The following is a 25,887-nucleotide window of genomic DNA, read 5'->3' as shown; positions in this document are numbered from 1 at the left end:
TATCATGTATTCTTAATTTTTCAGAAAAATGTCCCGATTTCACGCTTTAAAAATATGATAGCCTAATCAGTGACGAAACTAGACATTTGATGCCCAGAACAAATTTTGCGATTAGCATCATCTTCAACTACATCTACGCCAATAAACACACAGATTTGTTTGCTGGCGCCCGGGGCAACTGTCTCGGTTGCAGCATCTTGTTTTGATGTGGCCGTAGTTCAATTATTTATGGTTACTTTTACTCTTGAGCTCTAAAACTGAGTCATGAATGTGCCTTTACTTTATTAAAATGATGAAGTAAACACTCTTTGAAGCGAAAAGAGGAAATGTGTTTTTGTTTCACTAATATCAAACAGTGTTAGAAAATTTTTTTTGAGTTTTACGAGTGTTAGAACAGACATTTCAATCGGGACTCCTTACAGCAAAAGAATTATACGTGGCCTTTTTCTTTCTTTCGTTTGTTTACCTTCACTAGTTGTTAGAATTTGACGTAAATTCAAATACACAAACCCTTCACACCCACGCCGAATGACCAAAATCAACGGTACAACATCGACTTAAGATTCGAAAGATGATGTGATCGATCCCTCGTGGATAAATATTTCGACTGAGGAATATTACCAAGATTCTTCCTCGGTGTCACTAAGGAAATTTTTATGGCCCTATTGATTCATTTCACTTATTTCTATCCTCTGAGTCTCGGATGTTTCAAAGCCTTAAAATAAATTCAAATGTAGTTGAAGTAACTTAACGCTACTATCCTGTTAGTAGTTAGTACTATCCTGTAGTTAAATTAATATTGTTAGTTTTGAGATTAGATTTGAAAGAGGAGCATTAAATAGCAAATTCATGTCACCATTGATTTACTGCTCTGCGTAATTCCTACAATGTAATTTTCTCAGAAATGCTTAATGCTTAATTTTCTCAGAAATGCATATTTTGACGAAGAACAAATATAATAAATCTATATATATAAAAGAGAACGTACAAAATCCTTTGTCCGCTCATCACGCTAATACGGCTGAACCAATTTCTTTCATTTTTGGGGGGTTATTAGGATTTGGACCCTAGATGGTTTTTATTATATCACTTTAATTTTTAATTACCAGTGTCTTGAGATAATTGACCATTCAGGTGTCCACAAATCCTTTGTTAGTTCATCATAGGTAAAAATAAACGTATTTATATGCAACCCGCATGACCGTGTCACTCGGCGGGTTAACATAAATGACAGGCGATATACAGCGGAAAATAGCTTGAATCTTCTGTTTAAAATTTTTTAATTGATTTGCTTATTTTTACAGACACTTTTACAATATGCCAGCACCGGGATGACCGCAGCGAAGCGGGGCGGGTTAACATAAATGACAGGCGATATAATGTTAAGATTTACTGCAATCTTCTATGGTTTTTATCATATCACTTGAAAGCGAAAAAGTAAAAATTATCTAAGTAACAAAGTTTATTGCGTTCCGGGGTGACCGCAGCGAAGCGGGGTGAACGCTGCTAGTCTGTGATAAAAATGGATATTCACCGACTGAACTTAATCTGTGGACCAGTCCCACCTGATTACTAAACATCAGATAACGAGATGTTACAACCAGGTCACGAGAGTAACTACCACGTCTACACAAAATAGCATTACTGTTGCGACCAAGTTGAATCATATCGGTATCTTACCTGACGGTATTCAGGAGATGGTAGCACTGGCTCTGTGATAAATTTCGGAATTTCTCTAGTAGTAGCAGTTTTGGGATTAAGTTACAGTTAAAATCGTTTAAAAGAAAATACTTTTGAACGATTTATTCATAAAGAATCACTAATTTTTGTTAGCCTTATTTCCCCAGGCTTAGTAGTATAGGTCCACCAAGCGCTGACTCCGTTTTCCTTGGAGATCGCTAGTATCGTTTGTTAACATCGCAGCAGAGGTTTTCTACTAAGTTGCCATGGTCAAGAGTGTTACGAAACTATACGTACCAGAGACAAGACCAGAAGGTAGTCGAGAAGGAGAACCAGTATCAGTAGCAAATAGTAGGCGTCGGCAGTATTCAGTATCTTAATTTTCTCGAAAGATTGGGATACGAACAGCAGAGAGAATGACAGAAATAATAAAAACTTCTGCTCTCTTCTTTTACTGTATATTAAACAAGACGGCTTGATATTATTTGATAATAATAATAATGATAATACGAAATTATTTAATGGATGCTATTCATTTGTTCTATGCCACCATAATCGATTGAAATTAATTAATTAGTGTACGAAGACTTCTTTCGTCCAACACAAGTGTAATGTTTTATTGCAGTAAGCATTTGTAAGTAAGCATCTCTTATTATAGGCCTAATATGACTTTCAACATCGAAGCGAATGAGAATGCCGACTGATTTTACTTTTATTTCCTGTTTCTTTGTAGAAAACAAAGAAAATAGCCAGATAAGGGACAGAAGTTAAAAGGAACATTCAGATGGTGATGTCAATGCATCCATCATACTGATTTCGATGAATTAGATCTTGCTGTACTACAAACAAAAACAAACCTGGAGCTTTTTTACTCGGAACGCAGACTATTGCATGATATGGTATTCTGCAGCTGGTAACTCTGTTGTTGAGACATGTTTCGGTAGTACTTTCAGTTGTGGCCATTACCAACTCACTGTTTGTAGACCTATAGAAGTATCACTATGTGGGGGAGCACTAAGGGAGCCAATAATTTGAGCAAGGGGGCCTGCCCCCCAGGCCCTCCCTTGGCTCCGCCACTGTGTACTGAAGAAGTACGAATGAGTAATTTACTTCGAGTTTATCCCTAACGGCCGTAGGCCTACATCAATGCCGGCATTTATTCCGAACAGTTCAAGAGAATGTATACTATACTCTCCAAATAGGATACTATACTACTATATACTATACTATACTATATATATATACTATATCTAGAGAATGTATACTACTGCAAAAATATCTGAGTTTGTGAACCGAAAGTTCACCTTGCTGCAGCAGGATAATGCAAAACGACACTCAGCTCGAGAAAACGCAGCAACAAATCCAGAAACTTGATGGCATTGAACTGATACCACACCCGGCATATAATCCTGACCTTGCCCCTTCGGCTTACTACTGTTTTGATCTGTGGCTATAATGGCTTTAGAAGTGAAATCATGATGCGTCACCAACCAGCAAGAGGTGGAAACAGCAGGGACTGACTTCTTTATCTCTAATAAAGATAAGACGAAGTATGAACGTGGATTCGATTAACTGATAAGAAGGTGGCTGCAGACAGTCCAATATGAGGGGTTACACTTTGAATGTTAACATCCTTTCATTCTACTGCAATAAGTACAGGTAGCCTATGTTGGGTACATGAATATTGCAAGATTATGACTCCACCTTGCACTTCTTTCATGTGACCTTGTAATGTAAATATTTACCATTCCAGACGTTGAGTATCTAAGTATTGAAATTTGTTGTTATGTTATGCCTTTTCACTTCTATCGTTCGTCTCGACCTTGACTGAAACCTGTGATTATCTCAGATTCTCAAGCAAGTAAAATGTCAGGAAGAAGATGACTAGCTGTAATTTAGGTTTTTATATTTTGCTTAAAGGCACAACATAACATAGCAAGACTGCTCGGTAGACTTTCACAATATGTCAAAGAAATTTCCAAACTTGTATCAAATTTATTTCTCGATAATTTGATTATGATAATGGGATAAGAATATTGGAGGCTTCTAATGTCAGCAGATTTACAAACTAAGCCACTGCCAAAAGGGCATTAACGACACGTGCTAGCCAGTAGACCAGCAAAGAGGGCTTTATCCATATGATGAAATCGGAAGTGGTTGATTCGGTTCATTCCAGTTTCAATGTTGTCAGATATAGTTTAAGTGTTTACTGTCCATATCAATGTTCCTAATGTTTTTTCTTCATTTCGCGACTTGTGTTATTCGAGGAGAAAGATGTAATTTAAATATTAAAAAATCGATTTAAATTTAAAAAAAAAAACAACAGAAGTTATTTTTAAAAAATCATGATTTTTTCCCACCCTGGTTCTGTTCGTATATTAGTGTGAAGCTTGTGTCACAATTTCAAGGTATCATCATTATAGTTCGTGATTCACTACCGTACCTGGGGTTCAGTTCCAGAGAGGAGGAGTAATATTCACTTTTAAAAAGCCTGATTAAATGGTTTATCAGTTTGTAAAGCATTTTAGAGTAAAATGCATTGAAAGTCTTCGCTAATGAAAGGGTTATGTGTGTGCATAAATCGGTGTTCCCGTAATTGACAGCATGCGACATGCGACATACATTGTTTATTGGCATTGTATCTCAATAGTGAGTCATATCATTCAGGTGTCCCAAGTGCTTCGTTCCAATATAAGAAATCTTTAGAATTGTTCATATAGGTGTCTAGAAGAAGCTATATGTATGTCTTATTGTGCTAACCCTTCTCCTATGGCTAAATTGAGCCACATATTCTTGCCGTAGTATTTTGTGTTTGGGTCCACATACTTGTTTTGAATGTACATATTCAGATTTGATATCTGATTCTTGTGTAAAGTTTGTAACCATCTTTTAAAAAAATTAAAAATAAAAATACATTTGTTAACTCTAGGCTATACACAATGGAAAATCTTTATTCCAAAGGTGGTGTGAGGGTCAATATTGTATTTTCAAATGAATAAAATATATTGTGTTCTAAGTTAACTTCAGTACTTAGAGTGTAGTGTCGGTAAATTTTATAGATTTTTGACGTGGCTAATTGGCGAGGTATGATACCATTGATACGTGACGTCGGTGTAATATAGAAAAAAGTACAAAAACAATTCACCTTTTTTTCTATATTACCCTAGATAAGGTATATTTGTCATTTATCAATGATTAAATTAGGCTGTTAATGGAAGTTTCTTCCTACAGGGTGACACTGAACGTCTCACTTGCGTAGTCAATTCACATAATAAATTAATTCTTCTTAGTTGATTTAAAGTGACACCACCAAAACAAACAGGAACAAGTACTAATTGCTGAAACATCTTACTAATAACAGGATACGATAGATACACTAGTTGTAAATAATTCTGTTCTGTTATCTTCGTAGACTACTTTCAGTTGTTAGATTTTTTAGCGTTGATCTTCCCACTGTTTTTTAATTATCATCAAATTCTTCTGTTCTCAATTTCCCTTTCAATTCTGTACAAAAATTAGCTTACATAATTACCTTTTATATCTGCATATTATTCTTTTTAGTGACATTTAGAGAATCTTTTTAAAGCTTTCCATTTCTTCTGTTTCTGATGACCTCATGACACTAAGTTTCCCTGGGGGCTTTCTTGTTTTGTCACACTTTTTCGTAACCCACTCTGATTATTCCACTCACGTATTCACATCTGCTCGTTTTAAGCCGGATATGAAACTTAAGCTGAATATTTCACTTTCGGTAGTTTGTACCGTACACAACATTTGAAAACTTACTATATCATGCGATTATTCCATTTCTCGTTACAGATTTTTTAGTCAGATGAAAGATGGGGTCAGCTGAAACCAATGATGAAGAAACGAAAGAAAATTTCGTAATAAAAGACGGAAAGCCAAAGACTAAACAGAAAGAAATGAAGGAGAAGGAAGAACTTATCCCTCCAGATGGAGGCTGGGGATGGATGATTGTTCTTGGCACCTCCTTGGCAAATGTAAGTAAAGGTATTAATATCTTAACACAAGTTAATTGATGGTTGTTAAAGGTGTTAATTGGTAACACTGTGCTTTAGTTGCCTGGTTCGATCGAAAGTGTGTGAATTTGTAATGAAAACATTGTGCCCGTGAGTTTTGTCGAGATACTTTTTTTTCATCCTATGTTCTCATTACATAATTCACAATCATTCACTTTCATTAATCACTCGTCTCATTTGTCGTAAAGACATATACATAAAACTAAAGGTTTTCAATTTATATCAAAGCTGTTAATAGCCTATATGTATAATTCTTAATATTTTACTTTTTGTAGGTCCTGCATAATTGTATCATGGGAATGAGACGTCTCTTTATACGAATACAGGATTATCTGAATCTAAATGTAGAAACCTTATATTTTAAAATCTCTCTACACAAGGTGTTCGATGTATATGCGATTGGTACTTACGCCAAGAAATGCCATGTTCCCACCGCTGTATGCGATTATGCCTTCAGCATTAATCAGCTGATGGCCTGATATCATTAATTTTCATTGAAGATTACTCTGAAAAATGGGCATGCGTAGGTATTTTCCCCACTCCTGTTCTCAAACTTTTCGTAAACGAACAGTTTGGACAGGTGATATTTGAGATATTATTTCAGGAATCCAATGCCAAAAAAATTCCAGTCACGAGAATTCTTTACCAAAATTGTGCTAAAAGCACTTAATTCTCTCTTCCCCACTTGATGGTAAAAGTGGAGGAATGTCCGAGCGTTATAGATTGTTGCCTTACCCGAGGTATGCTGTACGTTCAAACATCTGACAGCTTTGCGAAAAAGAAGTAGTCATAGCTCTTCACCGAAAGTATGTTGCATTTACTCTTACAATTTTTGCCAGCTTTTAACAGTTCTTCAGCTAGCCTACCATGAATCCATTTAGAAAAGTTCCCCTGCAGTAGGTCGCGATTTCCTTTGTACCGTAGTTAACAGCTTGTAACAGACCAGTGTCGGTGTCATGTATGGCCCTTTACTTGATTCCATTCAGTTTCTTTAACTTAACCATGTAAGGCTTTGCTCGCCTAATTAAATACCGGAATTGCCATTGTTAAAAAATAAATAAATAAAAACCTACGGTACATTTCCGAAACTATGCAAATTCAATATTTTTAAACATGAGGTATAACTTCGATTCTAATAGAGTGATAATGTAAGAGATGGAATCTGTTCATCAGACACTAGATCCACATCAAAAACAGTTTCTCTACTGTCTTACAATTATTACTACATGTGTATACAGGAATCAGTATTGAAGCCGGAGCTTGTACTAAAGTTTATTACCTTCGGCTTCTGTAGAAGAATAAAGCTCAGATGAAATCTGTTCTTGAGATTTCGAATACAGTGGCGTACGCAGAATTTCGTTAAGGGATGTTCAAGAATCCAAATCCATAAAATTTCAGGTGTTTCTGTTTATCCTTTAATATGGTAAATGTTTATTTTCGCATAATATCATGCTCAAAGAAAGGGTCCAGAAGCATCTTGCGCAAGGGCGCCGATTTCTCTGTAAATTTGGGAGGACCCATTCAGATTCAGAAGGTATATATATGATGATTTTAAGGTAAATTACATTCAAATTATGCCAAATATTCTCTATTCATAATACAATAGGGGGCCCACATGAGCTTTGGGGGGCCCGGGCCCCCTCGGCCCCCAGGATCGGCGCCCTTGGTCTTGCGTACCCCACTATCAAAGTACATACCAAAAATAGTTTTTCTCGTCATATTACCGTTTCTGCTCTGTTAAAATCAATATTAGAACCGTTAGTGTTAGTTCAGTTCTACCACTATTAGTTGAAGTAGAGGAATATCTATTCTTGCAGTACTGAATTTATTTATAAAACAAATAAATAAATAAATGAAAATAAAATACGATAAAAGTTTCTCGCTATCTCTTACTGTTTCTCACTCAGATGATCAGTGTTGAAATAAGTAGATTTCCACCAATTCCGGTTAAAGATAAAGTAGAGATCTGGGAGGCTTAATCCATATTAAAAAGCCATTTCTCACTATCTCGTACCTTTTTGCTCTATAGTGATAAAGATTGAAAATCTTTCCAAATGCAAACATTTAAATGTTAAGGGGAGGGTTTAAAGTAGAGAAAAATGAAACAAAAATGAAATATTTGAGTTTTACGTCCCGCGGCTATGCCGGCTAGGCTAAAGGAAACGGTGATGATGAGGAATGAATGAAATGGCAGAATAAAGAGTGGAAGGAAACGGAAGATCCCCTAGGAAACCCACGCACACGGTGTTTGTCCATCACAAAGTTTAAAATAGAGAAAGGAAAGTTGTAAACACAGCATTAGTTTCAAAATTTATGACGAATATACTAAAGTAAAAACTTATATCGTACGAGGACTTCCGAATTTCCTTTTCGTTTTCACAATTATATTCGACACACATTTCTTTTTGTCACATTTTCCATTTTTTCTTTCTTTTATTGAATTTTAGTGAATTATTTTAAAAACAATGATGAACATCTAAAATTTAGAGAGCAAGCTATATAGTATCTACAAAATAATATTGATTACATTAATAACCATTTTCAAACCTTTACTTATCGACCAGGAATTTAGGTGCGCAGTTTATGACGTCATAATAATTGCTAACCCAAATTTATGCGTCATACGAAAGGTCTTGGAAACAGTTATTTGCTCATATAGGCCTAGTAGCGTTTCTAAATATTTCTGGCGTAGTTTCCACGTCCTTGATATTCTTCATTGTCTTTTTAATTATTCATTAAAATTCCAAACCTTAGCAAAGAGCCTTAACGACGAGTTCCCTGATTTTATCCGATTTTTATGAAATGTAGCTATTTTATGGGTAAATATAACCATTTTCACATTCCAATTTACTAGTAAAAATGTCATGTAACTATTAGTTATAATTTTTGTCGATTCTGCACTCTTAATGGTAAATTTCTAGCCATTTTCTCCTAGCAGTAGTTGAGTCTCTTTTTCCAATCAAAATTTATTTAGAGAAGTATTGATATGAATTGAAATAAAGAGTAGAATGACATTTTCTATTCCTTCTATTTGTAACAGTACCTTCGCACATATTAGTACACCACAGAAAGTATCTTACTTATATTATTCTCACGCAGGAGTCACGGCTTTCACCGCCTATTCGGGGTCAATAATGCCATTAAAATATAATCAGAATTACCGTAAGAATTAGAAACCAAGAAAATAACGCAACTGATTTTAGTAATTCTTGTGAATGAGAAAGTAAAATGTACTTTAAATATATTACAAATTCAAAAGTATTTTAAGTGTAAATGGTGATGCTATGTGGTTTGTGTATATTATTAAGATTCTTACAGTATGTCAAAGTAAACACCAACTAAGATAGGAAATGTTTTGCTTACTTTATTTTTAAATTCTGTTAGCCATAATTTGAGTTAAGTTTAGCCATTTTAGCCAGTTTCCACGCTTCATTTAGCTACTTTTTGAAGGCAGCTGTTGGCGACCCTGACTATATGTCACCATTAGTTAAATTGAGCATCAATTCCTGACAACGTATAATAGAGCATTATTTCATGCACGTGTTTCCACAAGGCATATGGAACATAATCGTAAAACAAAACTTTTAGACACTTAAATTCATCCAAGGACAAACAAAAATTAATATAACAATTAGAATAAAAATAAATTGATAACAAAAATAAACCAGACTGTAAAATTTTGAGTATTTTCATTTTGTTATATACAACATGGAATCCTTCAAATTTCAACATCTCTGGTAGCCTATATCCTATTCAACATTTCATGAAAATAACATCGACACAGTTTAGATCAAATGATATTCTAATTTCAATTTAGCAAAAACATAACATTTTTCCTATTTGTCTTCTTTTCAAAAGTAATGGAAAAGTAAAGAAGTGAAATTCAGATTAATGTCTCGTATATAGGAAAATATTGCATAGTTTAAGTAATTAATTTGTATTTTATTTATTTATTGATTGTAGATATCGCTAATGGGAATTACGCAGAGTTTTGGTTTAATCTTTGTTGATAAAATCGCAAGATTGGGAATGTCACACACAGAAGTCTCAATAATTCTGAATTTAGGCATGACCGCTACCACATGTTTGGGTAAGTTATATACTAAGGACTGAGAGAGAGGCTAAGTTCGTAATATTTTACATTAATGTTGTCAGTTTCGAATCCTCAAACCGTTAATTTTACTTTAACGATCTACAGGAGCTGACAAAACCATACTGCACAGTCAGACTTGGAACGAAGCTTTTGTAGCCAACGCCAATCTCTACCATTTTTATTTATTATTATTGCTGTTCGGGAGAGGTATGTTTACACATGAGTGAAACCCAAATCTCTTCAGAACAATAGGACAACCGAAGCAACGGACAGCCGGTATTGCATTAAACAGCCGCTGAGTTCGCCGAAAACTGAAAGAGAAATGTTAATTGAGAAAATAAATCAGGACAATTATACGGGTTAATCTAAGCATTTAAAAGTATCATCTTTTATAAATATAAAATTTTAAAAAAAAGTAAATCAACAACAATTCACAACAATAATTCAACAAAAACTGATAATATTAGACCCTAATATAAAACTGGAGGAACGGTTATCTTTACTAATAATTTTCAAGTGGAGTTATCACGAGTTTAATAGCGGCCCTTGCCTTTCAAATTACTGCCTTCAAATGAAAATAAGAGAACATGTTCATATTGACCTGTGGGGAAAAGTGCGTAGTTTCAGGGCTAAGGCTGTCCAAAATCATGTAAAAGCTAAATTTCAGCTCGCGCTTTTTTGAATCTGAGTAACTGTGGAGTTCCGGTCCATATCAGCGTAAAGCAGGTCATACATACGCAATAAAAAGTGACAGTTCATCAACGTGCAATGAGTATACAGAGGATTCTCTACAGGGTATAATTTCCAAACATGCTCTCAAGAGAATTTTCAAGTATACTCTAACTTCAAGATGGATCCAAAGTAGGCAAGAGATAAGCCATGGCAGCAGTGAACATGGAACGCTTCAGCGGGAAGTTGGAATGTTACGGACCGCAAGCACCACGATCTTTCGTGTTCGGAATAACGCGTGCTGCGATGTTTTATTTTACGTTTATAAGTTAAAAACATTAAAAAATATACCATGACAAAGCATGACATGACGCGTTATTCTGAACAGGAGGAAGTGGAGGTAGCGGTTCCTAACACTTCCGGCTTCCTGGCAAAGCATTTCGTGTCCAGTGTTCTCAAGGCTTGTACTCATCTTGAAATCAGTGCATGTTTGGGAATTCCCTGCTCACCCATTGCACATGGATGAAATGTGCACTTTTTCGTTGCGTATGTATGACTTACTTTATGCTGATATGGATCGCTACTCCACGGTTTCTTGAATGCGATATAGCGCGTGTTGAACTTTAGCTTTTAGACAGCTTTGGCTCAAAAACTATGCAGTTTTCTCCAGAAGTCCATATGAACTTTATTTCTTATTTTGATGTGAGGAATCACCTCTTACAGTTTGTTGGTATAGTTCATTAACATCCTATATATATATATATATATATATATATATATATATATATATATATATATATTATATATATGTGTGTGTGTGTGTGTGTGTGTGTGTGTGTGTGTGTGTGTATGTATGTATGTATATATGATGAAGGATGACGTCATCGTCTGTATTATTGTAGTAATTTCTGGTACCACTAGTAATAGTTTTTGTAACTAACATTCTGTAAGATGACTAAATATAATAACATTACACAGAGTTGTGCGAGTTAAGAGTTGTGGGTCCATATGACCACAAATTCCTGTGCGCTATTGATGAAAGTAATGAAAAACATTGTTGTTGGGCCCGAGTATCAGCAAACACACTGTGAATATTATTACCAGTGATTTCGGCAGCTTTAACTCATCTGGGACGGGGGGAGGGGGAATTGACGAGCAGCTATTTCAGTGTATACCGAAAACAAATAATTTTATATTACTTGACCTACCAGAAAATCAGTATATTTGTGGACAGACGATGCCACCAAGGGCGCCCGCTCCCCTTGGGCCGTCACTGGTTATTACTGAGATAGAAGTCACACATGAACACTCGTGTAGCTCTCAAAGGACAAGATTTATTTTTATAAACAAAATATTTAGCACGCTAACCTAAAGAATATTTTACAAGGATTAAGATTCCGATAAGGACCATACTTTTACTGTGGGACTTACTGTAGGTTTCAACCATGTTTCATTTTTTTTGCAAAGGAAGTGCTGTTTCAAAAAAAAAAAAAAAAAAAGTCGTGTCCTAGAATATTTTCTGTGTCAGAGACTGGAAGTAATGGCATATTACGATTCAATAGGAAATTGAAAACCTAACACTAATTTGCTTACGTCTTTTTCACATATTTTTAGTGAAGCGCATATATCATGCATTATGTAGATGTACTCTTTAAAAAACAAATGATTAATACAATTTATACTCGTACTATATAATGACGATGATTAATGAAGCAGAACAATTTACGGTATGATACTGTATGATAATACTCGAACTTCTTGTACAGTCAAAAGAATTTAAGATTTAAAGCATTTGAGACAGTTCAGGAATAATTTACTTTTCTGTTATTTCTTATCAGGAATATCCTCAAAACATCACAAAGTAGCATGTTCATTCTATTAGAACATAATGAGAACTGAATCTGTTGCTAATGTAAATAAGATGGAGGTGTTATAAAACATCCTCTGCACGTAAAGCACATCATCTGTTAATGCCATAATATATTAAAATGGCATTCAGTGTGTCGTTGGCTCAGCGCTGCTTATACCGCATCTGTAGACTATTCTATTACATGTATATTAAACTACGGTAAATATCATTGTTCACACTACAGATTTACGTTGTTTGTCTGGAATTATCTGTTTTTGCTAATAATTAGTTTTTTTTTTTTGCTTATTTGCATATATTGTTTTTCAGTAATCTAAATTATGTTATCTTTAATTGCATTTAATACATAATGAGATTAGCAGTTTAATTAGAGAAAACTATCTGCGGTATTGTAAAAAAAGAAAAGAAAAGGGACATGACTAAGTAGAGAAAACGTAATCTTGATAAGATTACAGATATGAAAGTGTGATGGAAAATATTCGAGGAAATAATGGCTTAGGCTAAGGGAGAAAACACAAAGGCAAGATTAGACAGAGTAAACAAGAAAAATAAAAATATTTGAGTGTTATGTTAAGGCATAAATGGTACCAAAAACCGGGCTTTGGCAAGACGAAGTAGCATTCTCTATGAACAAACTGTTTCTGCGCCCTAGTATTTATTTATAATTTCTACATATTGTGTCTATGAATACCCCCTCTTCTTTCCTCATTGAGCCAGTAATATGAAAATGGTGATCACGTATGTAACTTACGTACAAATAAGCAGAGTACAAGTACTTTTTACACTGCTGAGTAATTTTTACGTTACTCAGCCTGTAATTCTACAAGAGTAAGTCGTAAGTCTTGCAATATTCTAGTACACAATATACCTGTATTTACTACGGGTCAGTGAAAGCAGGTTAACAATCAAAATATAGCCGTTGGACTGTCTGCAACCACCTTCCTGCAATTTCTCGATTCCACGTCAATTTTCGTTTTGTTATTAGAAAATTAACTGAAATCTTCCAGTTTAACGTCCCACGTTTATGTCCTTTAGGCTAATGGAGACGGATGATTAAGGAAAGTGAATAATAATGGAAGAATCAGTGTAATCATCATCAGTTTGATGCCATCAAGTTCCTGAATTTGTTGTTGCGTTTTTCGAGCCGTATGCGATTTTATATTATCCTGTTGCACCAGAGCACGTTTTCGATTCACCAATGTAGGATACTTTTGGTATAGTGAAGATAAATCCGCTCCGGTTGACATTTGTGTACAATGAACTAGAAGTTCTCAAAATAGGCCCCCTTGGGCGTCAATACGTCGCTGCCAGCGCTTTCTCAAACTTTCATAGGCCCCAGGGAACTCGGCAATCGGAACACTGTTGAGGCATCTCGTCGAAACTGCTTTCACCGCATCAATCATGTCGAAATGCCGTTGTTTCATGGTCCTCGTGATGTGGGGTATTAGAAAGAAGTCACATAAGCCGTGTTGGGACTGTAATCTGGCTGCGTCACCGTTGCTACGTTTTCTGGCCTACACTTCGGCGACAACTAGCGACGTGTGACTGGGCATATTATCACGATGGAATGTCCACTAATCGGCGATCTCCAGTCGCACTCAACGAACGCAATCCTTCAAACGGCAGAGCACTGCTGCGTAAAATTTACCGGTGACGGTCTGTCCGGCAGGTATAAACTCCCTGTGGACTACTACTTTCGCGTCGAAAAACACAATGAGCATGGATTTAGCGTGCGACTTGCTCATGCGAGTTTTCTTCGGTTTTGGAGACTGCTTCGTGTGCCACTCCGCAGTTGTCGCTTTATATCCGGGTCATACTCGATAACATTGTCTAAACAATTTGGATCCTCTTCCAAACGTGCAACCATTTCTGCAGCAACAGCTACATACCGTGCCTTCTTATCGCCAGTCAACACTTCGGGCACAAGTTTCGCGCACACTTTTCTCATATTCAACGTTTCTGTGATTATCTCGTGCACAGTCGTTTTCGACAAATTGTTACTGCGTTGGAATCAAGCACACATTGACCCGACGGTCTGCGTTCAACTGTTCCCGTAGTTTCGTCACATTGTATTAATTTCTGCTCGTTGAGGCACGTCCATCGCGTTCATCGTCTTCAATCGCGTCACGGCCATCTTTAAACATTTTGTGCCACGCGAACACCCTTGTACGTGACATGGATGGTCTTGATAAGCCTCACGGATCATAGTACATGTTTCCGTAGCGGTTTTGTTCAGTTTGACACAGAACTTGATCGCATAACGCTGTTCCACAAATCTCTCCATTTCACTTTCCCGAGGTTTCGACGACGGTAGACACACGCATTCGCTACAATCACGCTCAGCACACTCAGCGTCTCGGAACTTACTGCTGGTGGGTACCTCGCTTTCCTGCCATACCCCGCTTTCACGTCCCCCCCCCCCCCCCGCGCCCCGCCGCCACGACTGGTCTGCGCGCACATTCCGGCTTCGGAACAAACCAATCCAGATACTTCTGGACATACCCTGTATACAAATAAGTAAATTGGGCGCTAACTTCTAAGAGTGTTCAAGGGATTATATGTTGAATATGAAGTCTTAAGAGAAACATAAAATGGTTCTGTCTCCCGACTAGAGGTACGAGGAAATGAGTTTCAGATTCTGCATAATAACAACAAGCATGATACCAGTTCCACATCAGCTGACGGAGGAGAGTATTTGTAATTCAGATTCTCCAGTCAAATCTCCACTTCGAAAAACTGCTCGCATAACTACAGTTACACTGTACAAAATGGACAGTGAGTTCAAGCTTGTTAACGAAAAAAGTAAGGCAGTGTTGCTTGACTGGATTCTACAACAACAGTCTATTCAATTCGAAAATCCTCCTGATCACATTGACGTTATGACTTCTTTCCATTTGCACGAATCGATGATTGCAAATCGATCTTTCCATTTGTGCAAATCGATCTTTCCATTTGCACATTCACTGAGAACTCAGTTGTTGACTATTACAAGCGACAGCTTCAATCAACTTTCATGCCTTACATTCGAGTAGATTCACTTCCCAGTTAAGAAAGGCTGGGATTTCAAAACCTTGACGGAATATTTAACTGTGAGATGTGGATAAAATTATTATAAATTATTACAGATATTAAAATAATCTGTTATTATTACTCAGTCCTCTGCGACAAAGAACGAAGAACGAATACATTAAGCTGTATTGATTCAGGAAAAAGTTAAAACATTCTACTAGGACGAAAGATTGTGATTGATTTCCATAATTTCCTAAGGCACTGTTATCGAAATTGATATAGCATGTCTTTAAGCTTATTTTCGATAGTCGTAACACACTATCACAAAGTTACAATCCTGGCTTTAAAATAATATCTCAAAACCTACCTGTTTACTAATTGTCATGAAGATGTTCCTGAACTTTGTGCTTTGTTAGCTTACGAAATATTTTTTGTAAATAATTTCCCAATATTTTAGCTTAAGGAATTGAATTACATTGAATAACGTTCTTTTTATCACGCATATGATCTTCAATGAAAAATAACTTTTCATTTAATTTATTTGAAATATATAATATACATTATACCTTTTTATTTTTTCCCTGGTTTTGTTCTGGTTTTCTCAATTTCGTGTTCCACTTCGTTATCATTTTGCACATAAACTGTGTAATTAAATGAGGGCGTTGTTATCATTTAATGGCAAGGACCTGTGTCAGGAAATTGCAGTCAAATCTCAGCCGACGAAACACATCCCGATCACGTGCTCCTCGATCCTGCTTTAAGATATATATTCTTGGTAAAATAATATTATACACTGACTTCATACAGTAAATAGAAAAATAATTGAATCAAGACATCTTCAATCAAAATATCGAATAAATTCATGAATTTCAGCAATCATTACTGTGACAATTTCACATGATTTTATATTAATTCTCAACCAATATGCAGCATTTCAATATATGACCCGTGAGTGGCACCATGCCATCGTACATTGTTAGTTTGTGTTTCATAAATATCTCAAAATATTTTGTAAATTTGACACTTCGAAGGCCAAGGCCATATTTATTTTCTTCTCCAATAAAGACCCAGTACTGTAATTTCAGCGAAGATGATTCATTTTGAGGATCCTGGTCTTTTTTCGGTATGGATAATCCAGTAACAGTGCAACCATTCTTCCCCTTTTGTTCGGTCGTAACAGCTTCCACGTTCTTATTTCATTTACCATTCGGACTATTCCAAATCAAAAGGAAAATTCTACTTCTTATATAAGGGCCTCATTCATGAATAATACTGTACAATGCTATGGCTTTATCTGCCATTATATTTAAAATGAAACAGAGTAATTTAATATACGCTTGTGCTAAGGAAAACTTGAATGAGCAAATTTAAATGAAGCTAACTTTTATTGTAGGTATTTTCAATGGTCCAATACTGAGAACAATCACGTACAGGAAATATGCCTTAGTTGGTGCTGTTCTTGGAAGCATAGGAATTATTGGATTGGCCTTCTCCAATAGCTTTGCTCTCTTTCTTCTTAATTATAGTGTGCTTTTTGGTACGTATACTTTAATAGATTATGTTTTTTCTTTATTATTTAATTTAATTTTTTTCCGAGTTTAAGCATATTCCCGTTTTAAGTTTATAGAGACATGTTCACACTTAAAAAATCCTTAAATAGTTAACAACGATAGTTCAAAGTATTGTATATTAATGTTGTTATAGTGAAGCAGATAAATAAAGTTAGTTTATAGTCAATATTTAAAGACCACAGGAAAGAAAGGCAAAATGTTACTTTTTCGTTAAAATTGAGTGACGAATAGTAAGTACGCCTTAAGGAGTAGAGTCTCCTTTCCGAATGTTATACAGAGTGTCCAATATACAATGCAGCAAGGAGTTTGGGATAGTAGAACTTTTAAGCCTGAAGTGATATACAAATAATGGTTATACAAATAATGGTTATACCAAAATGAAGCCTTGTTCTTGCATATATTTTTTAACTAGGAAGCAACGATTGAAGTACACTAGGAACCACACAGTGTTGGCAGATGTAACCGAAGGTGTAAATCTTTTTTTTTTTTTTTTTTTTGCAAAACATGTAAATTGATTCATAACTCATACGTATGGATGTTCTGTCATTAATTTTCAGTTTGTTTAGTTGGAGTAGCTTGGAAACTATGGAGCAGAAAATAGATTTTTTCATTTCCACCGATAACTAGTCGGATGAGGCCTCTGTAAGGGAGAAGTAGGGAAATCGTAGTTTTCATAAATTAACACTCTGAATTTTCAACCCTGCTAATGTTCAGTGTATCAAAAGGTGTGTTAAGGATCTGTCTACATTATGCAATTCCTGAAAACAATGAAAAGCAAACTTTGAAATTATCATGATAAAATTTTTACTTACATGCACCTGGCAACACTGCCATTCATTTCTATGTGGCTACTTAAAGCAAGAAGTATACAAGAACATATTCTAGAACCATACATCATTTGGAAACGAACATTCGCAGTGCCATTGAGACAATTAACACTTCTAATCTTCGTAAAGTTGCTGCCAACCTGGTGAAACGTGTGAACCAGTGTTTGAATCAAAAAGGGGACACTCCAGCATCCGGTATAGAGCTGGTAACTCATTTCTGATAGTAGCAGTGTTGCCGGGTGCATGTAAGTAAACGTTTTATCATGATAATTTCAAAGTTTGTTTTTCATTGTTTTCAGAAATTGCATACTGTAGACAGATCCTTAGCACACCTTTTGATGCACTGAAACATCAGCAGGGTTGCCAATTCAGAGTGTTAATTTATGAAACCTACGATTTCCCTACTTCTCCCTTACAGAAACCTCATCCGATTAGTTATCTGTGGAAATGAAAAAATCTATTTTCTGCTCCATAGTTTCCAAGCTACTCCAACTAAACAAACTGAAAATTAATGACAGAACTTCCATACGTATGAGTTATGAGTCTATTTACATGTTTTGCAAAAAAAAAAAAAAAAAATGATTTACACCTTCGGTTACATCTGGCAACACTGTGAGGTTCCTAGTGTACTTCAATCGTTGGTTCCTAGTTAAAAATATATGCATGAACAAGGCTTCATTTTAGTATAACCATTATTTGTGTATCACTTCAGGTTCAAAAGTTCTACTATCCCAAACTCCGGGTTGCATTGTATATTGGACACCCTGTAGATAAGTAGTACATACGTTATTAACAGTTAACAGTTTTTTGTTCCTGCTATGTTCTGTAATTTCAAAGTTTAAAATTCTATTTTGTCAGTTTGAAGGAAAGTTTAGCTTTCGTCTTTCTTCTTTGTGGTCTTCATCTAGTGTAGTTTGTAAGCCTAACAGACAACTATGTGTTTTTAGACGACTAGCTATATACTCGGTTATAAACATTAAGTGTTATGGATAAAGTCATCCCTTTATTCAGTCAAGTCCTAACAACTAGAGCAACATTCACAAATAACAGGGATTAGGAATTAGATTTCTGGGCTGTCGGCATCTCAGGTAATTTAGTCCGTCACGTATATGAGGGATAACGTCCCTCAGCGAGCACACTATCTGATGAAAGGAAAGGAAGAAAGATTGGGAAAGGAAGGAAGCGGCCTAGAACCATTATGTTAGGTACCATCCCGACATTTGCATGGTGTGAATGAGGGAAACCCAGGGAAAACTTCTCTCAAGATGGTTTGCCTGAGAAAGCTGTTACATATTTTCGACCGAGTGTCTCCACGGGGAATCGAATCCGGGACTGCTCGCACCAAAGACGGGAGCGTTAGTGACTACGCCACCTTGGGCTACTCTACAGACAACGCTTGGAACAAAAATGCAGATATAGGAGTATAGGAATACATTGCATTTACATAGGCTTTGGTATACATACTCTTTCGTATTGTATGTATAATATAAAAATTTATTCTCTAGACGCATTACTTATTGTCAGTCAAGAATATCTACAAAAAGATCCTTAAAATTTATAGTTTTAAAGCTGATATGATAAATATATTATTAGAACTCTTCGTCTAACAAGATTTTGCTATATAATAAAACTTTGTAACAATTGCTTGTTATGGAATATTTTAATATCGCTCATCTCTAGAATGTCTAGATTATTGAAGAGTGCTTGTGCTAAATTGTAGAAACTTTAGTTTAAGACGGGTAAAAATAAAACTTTAAGATACAATAAAGACAAAGAAGTCATACACATAAATTCAATTACCTTGTTGCCATACTTAATGTATAAACGAGGTTCGTCTTTTGATTACTTAGCAGTGCCGTAACTTAGATTTTTTCTGGGGAGGGGGACGGGCAAGCATTAATACGCGTATTTCGCCCCCGTTTTTTCGTTAATTCCTGGGCCTCCTCTTTCCATCTTTCTCTTACTCATTATGGGCACCCCGGAGCCTATGGACCCTTCCACATGGCAAGGTCTGCGGAGCCGTTAGTTGCGCCCCTGGGGCCATTCCAAACATGACAAATTACGGTAATTAAATGAAAAATACTGACAAATCTCAAAGGCATACGAATAAATATAATTTCTAGGGCCCCTAATATATATCGAAATGGATCCACAATTCATTTTTGTTTTATTTACCTTTTGTGTGCTGTTTTGTTTATGTAATGTAGTGAACCTGTTTGATGCTTCATTTATGATTTCGTGTTCGTATCGTATATGGAGTAAGAAAATTTTGTTTTAAAATGGGCCCCCTCGAATGGCGAGAAGTTTCCCTGGATGGGCAGTTGCCCCCTTGACCCCCCCACAAGTTACATCCCTGTTACTTAGATCCTACGTTAGTCAAGATTTCATGTATTTTTACATTTCATTCGTTTTAAGCCATTGGTATTCTTTTAAACAAACTTACTTTGTTCAGCTTACTACTATCATTACTCAATGGTTGTTTCAAGTACATTATTTCTTTGATATTGTCTTTAAGAACGTGGTATTAATATCAATATAATTTATATCCATATTACTTCAACACCTTAAACAAATATCCTTAATTTTGATTGTCTTATAACTAGAACAATGCTTAATCGTAATTATGTACTTTCATGGAAAAACCTTTTAAAACAAGCTTTGTTTCTACTCTTTAGGTTTCCATTGATGTCATTTTTATATTCTGATTTATGATTAACAATGAACATAATACAAGATTTAGTCATTAGTTTAATTAGTGACATGTATCTTCGTCCTAGCATTTCTTGCAGTCTGTACTGGTTTTATATGACATCAATTTCTCAAACATATAGATTCATCAAAAGTCGCTGATTTTGACAGATAAATAAGACATCTATTCTTTTGTCCAAATAGGTGCTTTACGTTTCCTCTTAGGGCTGCATTTTGACATTCTATATCTGAATATTCGTGCATTCTTTCAACTGCAACATTCTATCTTATTCTCATTCTCCCAATTATTCCATTATCATTTTAACTTGCCTTATTCATCTTCTCCCTTAGTCTAAAAGTCATAATCATGGGACGTTAAACTGAAAACATTTTCATCTTGTTCTCTATCAATTAATAACTCACTTGCCTTTTAAAATTTAGTGTTCGGTATATAAAGTTTAGTAGTAATTTCTTGCATTACCAGAACTAATTCTAACACATTTGTAGAATTGAAAAACAGCGGCGGCTAGTGGAAAGGAACCAATGTGACATGGCGTTACCACAAATAATGTAAGAAAAAAAAAATATATTATTTGCTTCTTACTAAATAATTTGACGCACGTCATTTCAGTTGCAGCGTCGCATTGCTTACAAGAAGCTGGTTTGAGTCGCGCTTTGATCAAATGCTCTAAGAATTGCGCGAGTACCAGATTTTTTCTGGCTCTGCCGATAGGTCTGAAAACTGCGTACGGCGCATACATGTTAGTCGGAGATCAGAACGAAAATACGGAGAAATAACTAGTGTTTTGTGGCACGTTCGTTCGAGTCAGTCTCCAAGCAGTGGGAAATTTGCTTTGGGGCTGAAGTCGACTGACATTTTCACTTAACGTTTCCAAGCTAACTACTTCCTAACTATTATTATTATTATTTTTTTTTTTTTTACCATTTGGATTTGACACAAACAAAAGATTGATTTGGAGGGTTTTTTTTTTCTTATTGTGTTTTCAATACATTATGATTTTTCTCCGCTGATAGGAAAACAAAAACGTGTTATGTGCTGTGTATCAATGGTGTTGCATAGACGAACGTGTGAATTTAGTATTTTTGCGAAGTTTTAGTGGTATACCTTTCAATGTAGCGCTGTTCTCTACTTTCCTTTTTGTAACTAAAGCCAGAACAGACCATTACGATGAGTGTGTAATTTATTTAAATCTCTGTTTTCATTGCTAGCATAAGCTCCCTCGTGACTAAGCGGTTAGTGTTCACGCCTTGGCATGGGGGACCCAGGTGCGATTCTCGGTGAAAGGTCATGTGGTTCGGATCTCACGTTAAGCTGGAGACTCACATCTCATATAGCCTCGCTGCTGAAAGAAACACTGAACTGAAATCAGACCAAATCAAATTCATTGTTATCATATGACAACAAAGAAAGTATTAATAAATTTAGGAACGGCAGTGCCTGATCTAAAATTACGTGTGAAGTAATGTGTTTGTTTTCACGATTTGCCTCCACCAGTCTCTTTAGATGATGACAATTACGATCTAACAGAGCTTTGGGTCGATGGCTATGGAATGTTCAAGCACTCTGTTTTCCCTCCATCATGTAGGCTGTGTACAGTTTTGACATACCTCTCGTTGATATGTTTAACTCGCGAGCTATGTCCAACATTTTTCTTCCACATTGTTTCATAGCGAAAATCTCACTTCTTTTGAAGTCATCTATGCTTTCGTACCATCCTGCCACGGTTCAATTCTACCCAACACACAGCGTATGCACCGAGTGGAGTCACATCATGATACCACTAGCACCATCTATCGTTACGCACACAGCTGGCCGAATGACTTGCCTTGAACATGTTCATTACACCCTTGCCCTATAAGACCAGTAAATCATTTGGCCAAGGTGTTTATATATATATGGAGGGAGAGAGAGAAAACAATTACATAGGAGCGTATAATATATGAATATTAGAACGTAAATTACTGTTTGTTTTAATAAATGAATATTTCATAGCTATGTTCATTCTTTTCTTTTGTGTGTGTGTGTTAAGAGAAAAAAAATATGAGTATTATTTAAGGGTTATTTTGATGACTGCCGTGTATATAATTCTATAAATACTTGAATCTATTAACCGATCAATGTCTTTTTATTTTAAATACTTCCCTTCTTGTTAATCGTGGAGGAATAAATGGAATTAAGAAACTCGTTGCTATTCATGCACGGCATACCATACTATACAGAGATATCCATATAATAATTATATCTAATAAATTTATATTAGATTGGTACATCAGCAAAACTTTCTGATATTTTCTAGAATTACAATCTAATGTCAACAAATGACAAAGATTTCTATATTTTAGGTAGATTTTTGAAATTGTTCGATTGATATCTGTATCGTTCCTAATTTTTAATGAACTTGCGTGTATATTACGAACAGACATTTCGAAAAGGTTTGTTTATTACAAACATTTCATTTTCATATATGTACTTCAAATTGTAATATATTTCTAAGAAGATAAACTTACATTTCGCATTTATTGGCAATAGCGTGTCTTGACAGAAATCAATTATGTATGATTAGATTATATACGAATGACGAATTAAATTAAGAGAGCATTTTCAACAATATAAAAATTCAAAAGGATTTTAATTGATTGATGATATTTCATTTTCTAGGTTTAGCATTCGGAATGTTGGGTCCGTCTGCTCATCTGGCATTAAATTCGTATTTCAAGGAAAGACGAGGCATAGCAACTGGCATAAATTGGACAGTTATCGGATTAGGCCCAGTATTGGTACCTCATCTAGTCAATATCCTCTTGGACATATACGGAGTTGATGGTACATCTCTTATATTTGGTGGTATTGCCTTACATGCAATAGTAGGCGCTTCATTGCTGCAACCAGTTGAGTGGCATATGAAGAAAAAAGTTGTCAGCAGCTCAGAAGAGAAGAATGGAGAATTGGGATTGAAAAGGTTAGATTCTCTTCAACAAGAGAATGTAAAAATACCAATTGAATCGAATGGAGATGTTAATGATGAAAGCGGAAAACCATTGTTAAGTCGTACAGAAAGTATAGATGTAAATTCTCGTGGACAAATTGAGAACAATACAAATGAGAAATACGTTATTACTAGACGTAATAGCAATACTAATTCGTTAAGACGAGGAAGTACTTTGTCCAATAATGTGTGGAACTCAATTAATAGTTTGAATAGTGCAGTTTCAATGTGTGAAGCTACTGGTCATGTAGATGTAAAAGTTTCTGATCAAGATAATAACGAAAAAGACCAAAATAGTGCTCCAAATACATCGCCTCACCAGAAAATTTTATCTAGACTTGTGTCATTTTTCGATCTCGATCTTTTAAAAGATCCCATTTACGTAATTATTATTATTGGCATTGCTTTTACTTTTCTCTCGGAAGTAAATTTTTCTATATTTACACCATTCGTTCTTCTTGACTACGGGTGGACCAAAGAGGAAACTGCCATTTTCATGTCATCAATAGCAGTTGCTGATCTTGTGATGCGTTTTGTGGCACCTTTTATTACTGACCGCTACAAGATGACACCAAGACCTTTATATATGGCTGGAATCACTGGAATTACCATCGGCAGAACAAGTAAGTATCATATACTTGCAACGAAAGTTTACTGTTAAAACCTATAATACTTATATCAAATCCAAACTGTCAAATTTACTGATAAATATTAAGTATGTGTTAGAAGATATTTGCAATATTCGATTGTTATTAAAGTAATTAATTTGAAAATACTACAACATTAACTCGAATAGAGATTCAGTGATTAGATAGTAAATCGAACATCTCAGCTTGTAGTGAATTAAATCAGTGTGGTAACTTTTCTCAGAAAACTTCTTTTTTTCCTTCTTAATGTTATTTCAAAATTAGATTTAGTGGCAACCCATACCGAATAAAAATAGTAATTAAATAAATAATAAATATAAAGGTAACTTAGAAAGTTATTTGTGTGTGTGTGTGTGTGTGTGTGTGTGTGTGTGTGTGTGTGTGTGTGTGTGTGTGTGTGTGTGTGTGTGTGTGTGTGTGTGTGTGTGTGTGTGTGTGGAGGTCTGTGTTCAATTGGTCCTCACACCGTGAGTTGAATGCAAATTGATGTAAGACGAAGGTCAGTTGTTGGTGTGGGTGTATCAACATCCTACCTGGTTGTGGCAGTTCAGTTAGGACAGAGTGAACATGGGACCTTCACAGAGCGTCATAAGAGCGTATATGCTGTACGAGTTCAAACTGGGGTCGAACGCTGCTGCAAGCGGGGCGGAAGATATGCCAGGCCTTTGGTGAAGATGCCGTGTCTGATGAAATATTTAGCGAAAGACCTACAAAGTACGTTGTTAGTGTTGTATGACAATGTTTCCGATATTCTTGTAATTATTTCGGGAGTGCTCAACTTCATTAGTATTGCAACCCCGCGTAAAATTACCGGCCTCTTTTTTCATGACATTCACCTCGTATATAGCAAATTAAACCGTTAACTTGAAAAGGATTTAAAATTTCAACTTTATAAGGTGTAAAATATACATCTGGAGTTTGACGTTACTAACATTGTAACGCCTTGAGTTCATGAAAGTCGAATATGCTTTGAACTAAGTTTTGACTTCATAATGTTTTCAGATGCTCATAAAACCATTCAGTTCCGTAACGCAGATTAGTAATTTTGTACCTCGAACTTTTTTCAATCTTTAAGAGAGAAAAATTATGTAAAAATGTCTTTGTGGAACTATAAAATTTTGCCCCACTTTCAAAACACGTTTTGTTGTCTTTTAAATGAGTAATATTTCACAATCATAAAATGCTTCATTAGGTAGTCAAATATTTAAGTTACCCACCTGGTATTGTTTATACAGAAATTACTGTACCGTTATTTGCTTCTTATCGTTTTCTTCATAATTTCTGAAAATTATCTTAAGCAGCATAAAAACTTATATGATGCTATGTATACGTGTTCAGAGTGTATGAAAAATAAAACCAGATATTCACACAAGTCCTTGGTTATACTTCCAAGTTAGAATCAGGGGCATCATTTGGGGATGCCAGGAGGAGGCAATTGCCTCCTCTGAGTTTGAGAAATACACATATTTTAATCAAATGTATAGTAATATACTAACACAAACTGAAATTCTTGCGTGAATAGATAATCTTGCCCCTTGTAGAAAATCTGAAATGACGCTGCTATTTGGGACACACACAAATAAAACAATTAAATGTTTTAGAGATTGATCTAAACATCTTATGCCATATCAGAAAGATAATGCAAACTCATAACTTACTAAACATGGAAACAACAAAAGCATTTAAGAAATCTTAAACAAAGAAGTAGTTCTTATCATGGAAAACATAACGAAACATTTTAATGAATTTCATGAACATGCGCATTATAAGAGAAAATTGCAAAAGTGT

At 35.4% G+C, this 25,887-nt stretch overlaps 1 protein-coding gene across 2 annotated transcripts in view; it reads left to right on the top strand.

The window, feature by feature from the left end:
• The window catches only part of LOC145680878 (monocarboxylate transporter 7-like), a 113,320-nt gene that overhangs the window by 76,212 nt on the left and 11,221 nt on the right, over positions 1-25,887 (top strand). For both annotated transcript variants that reach the window (XM_081752021.1, XM_081752022.1), the window contains exons 2-5: positions 5,500-5,681; positions 9,684-9,810; positions 16,752-16,895; positions 23,125-24,075. In XM_081752021.1, the coding sequence (XP_081608147.1) occupies positions 5,520-5,681; positions 9,684-9,810; positions 16,752-16,895; positions 23,125-24,075 (1,384 nt within the window). In that variant the 5' untranslated portion in view covers positions 5,500-5,519. The remainder of the gene's footprint in view (positions 1-5,499; positions 5,682-9,683; positions 9,811-16,751; positions 16,896-23,124; positions 24,076-25,887) is intronic.

The sequence above is a fragment of the Thermobia domestica genome, chromosome 3 (genome assembly GCF_964235325.1).
Source record: "Thermobia domestica chromosome 3, izTheDome1.hap1.1, whole genome shotgun sequence".
Taxonomy (NCBI): domain Eukaryota; kingdom Metazoa; phylum Arthropoda; class Insecta; order Zygentoma; family Lepismatidae; genus Thermobia; species Thermobia domestica.
This window is presented reverse-complemented; position numbering and strand designations above follow the sequence as displayed.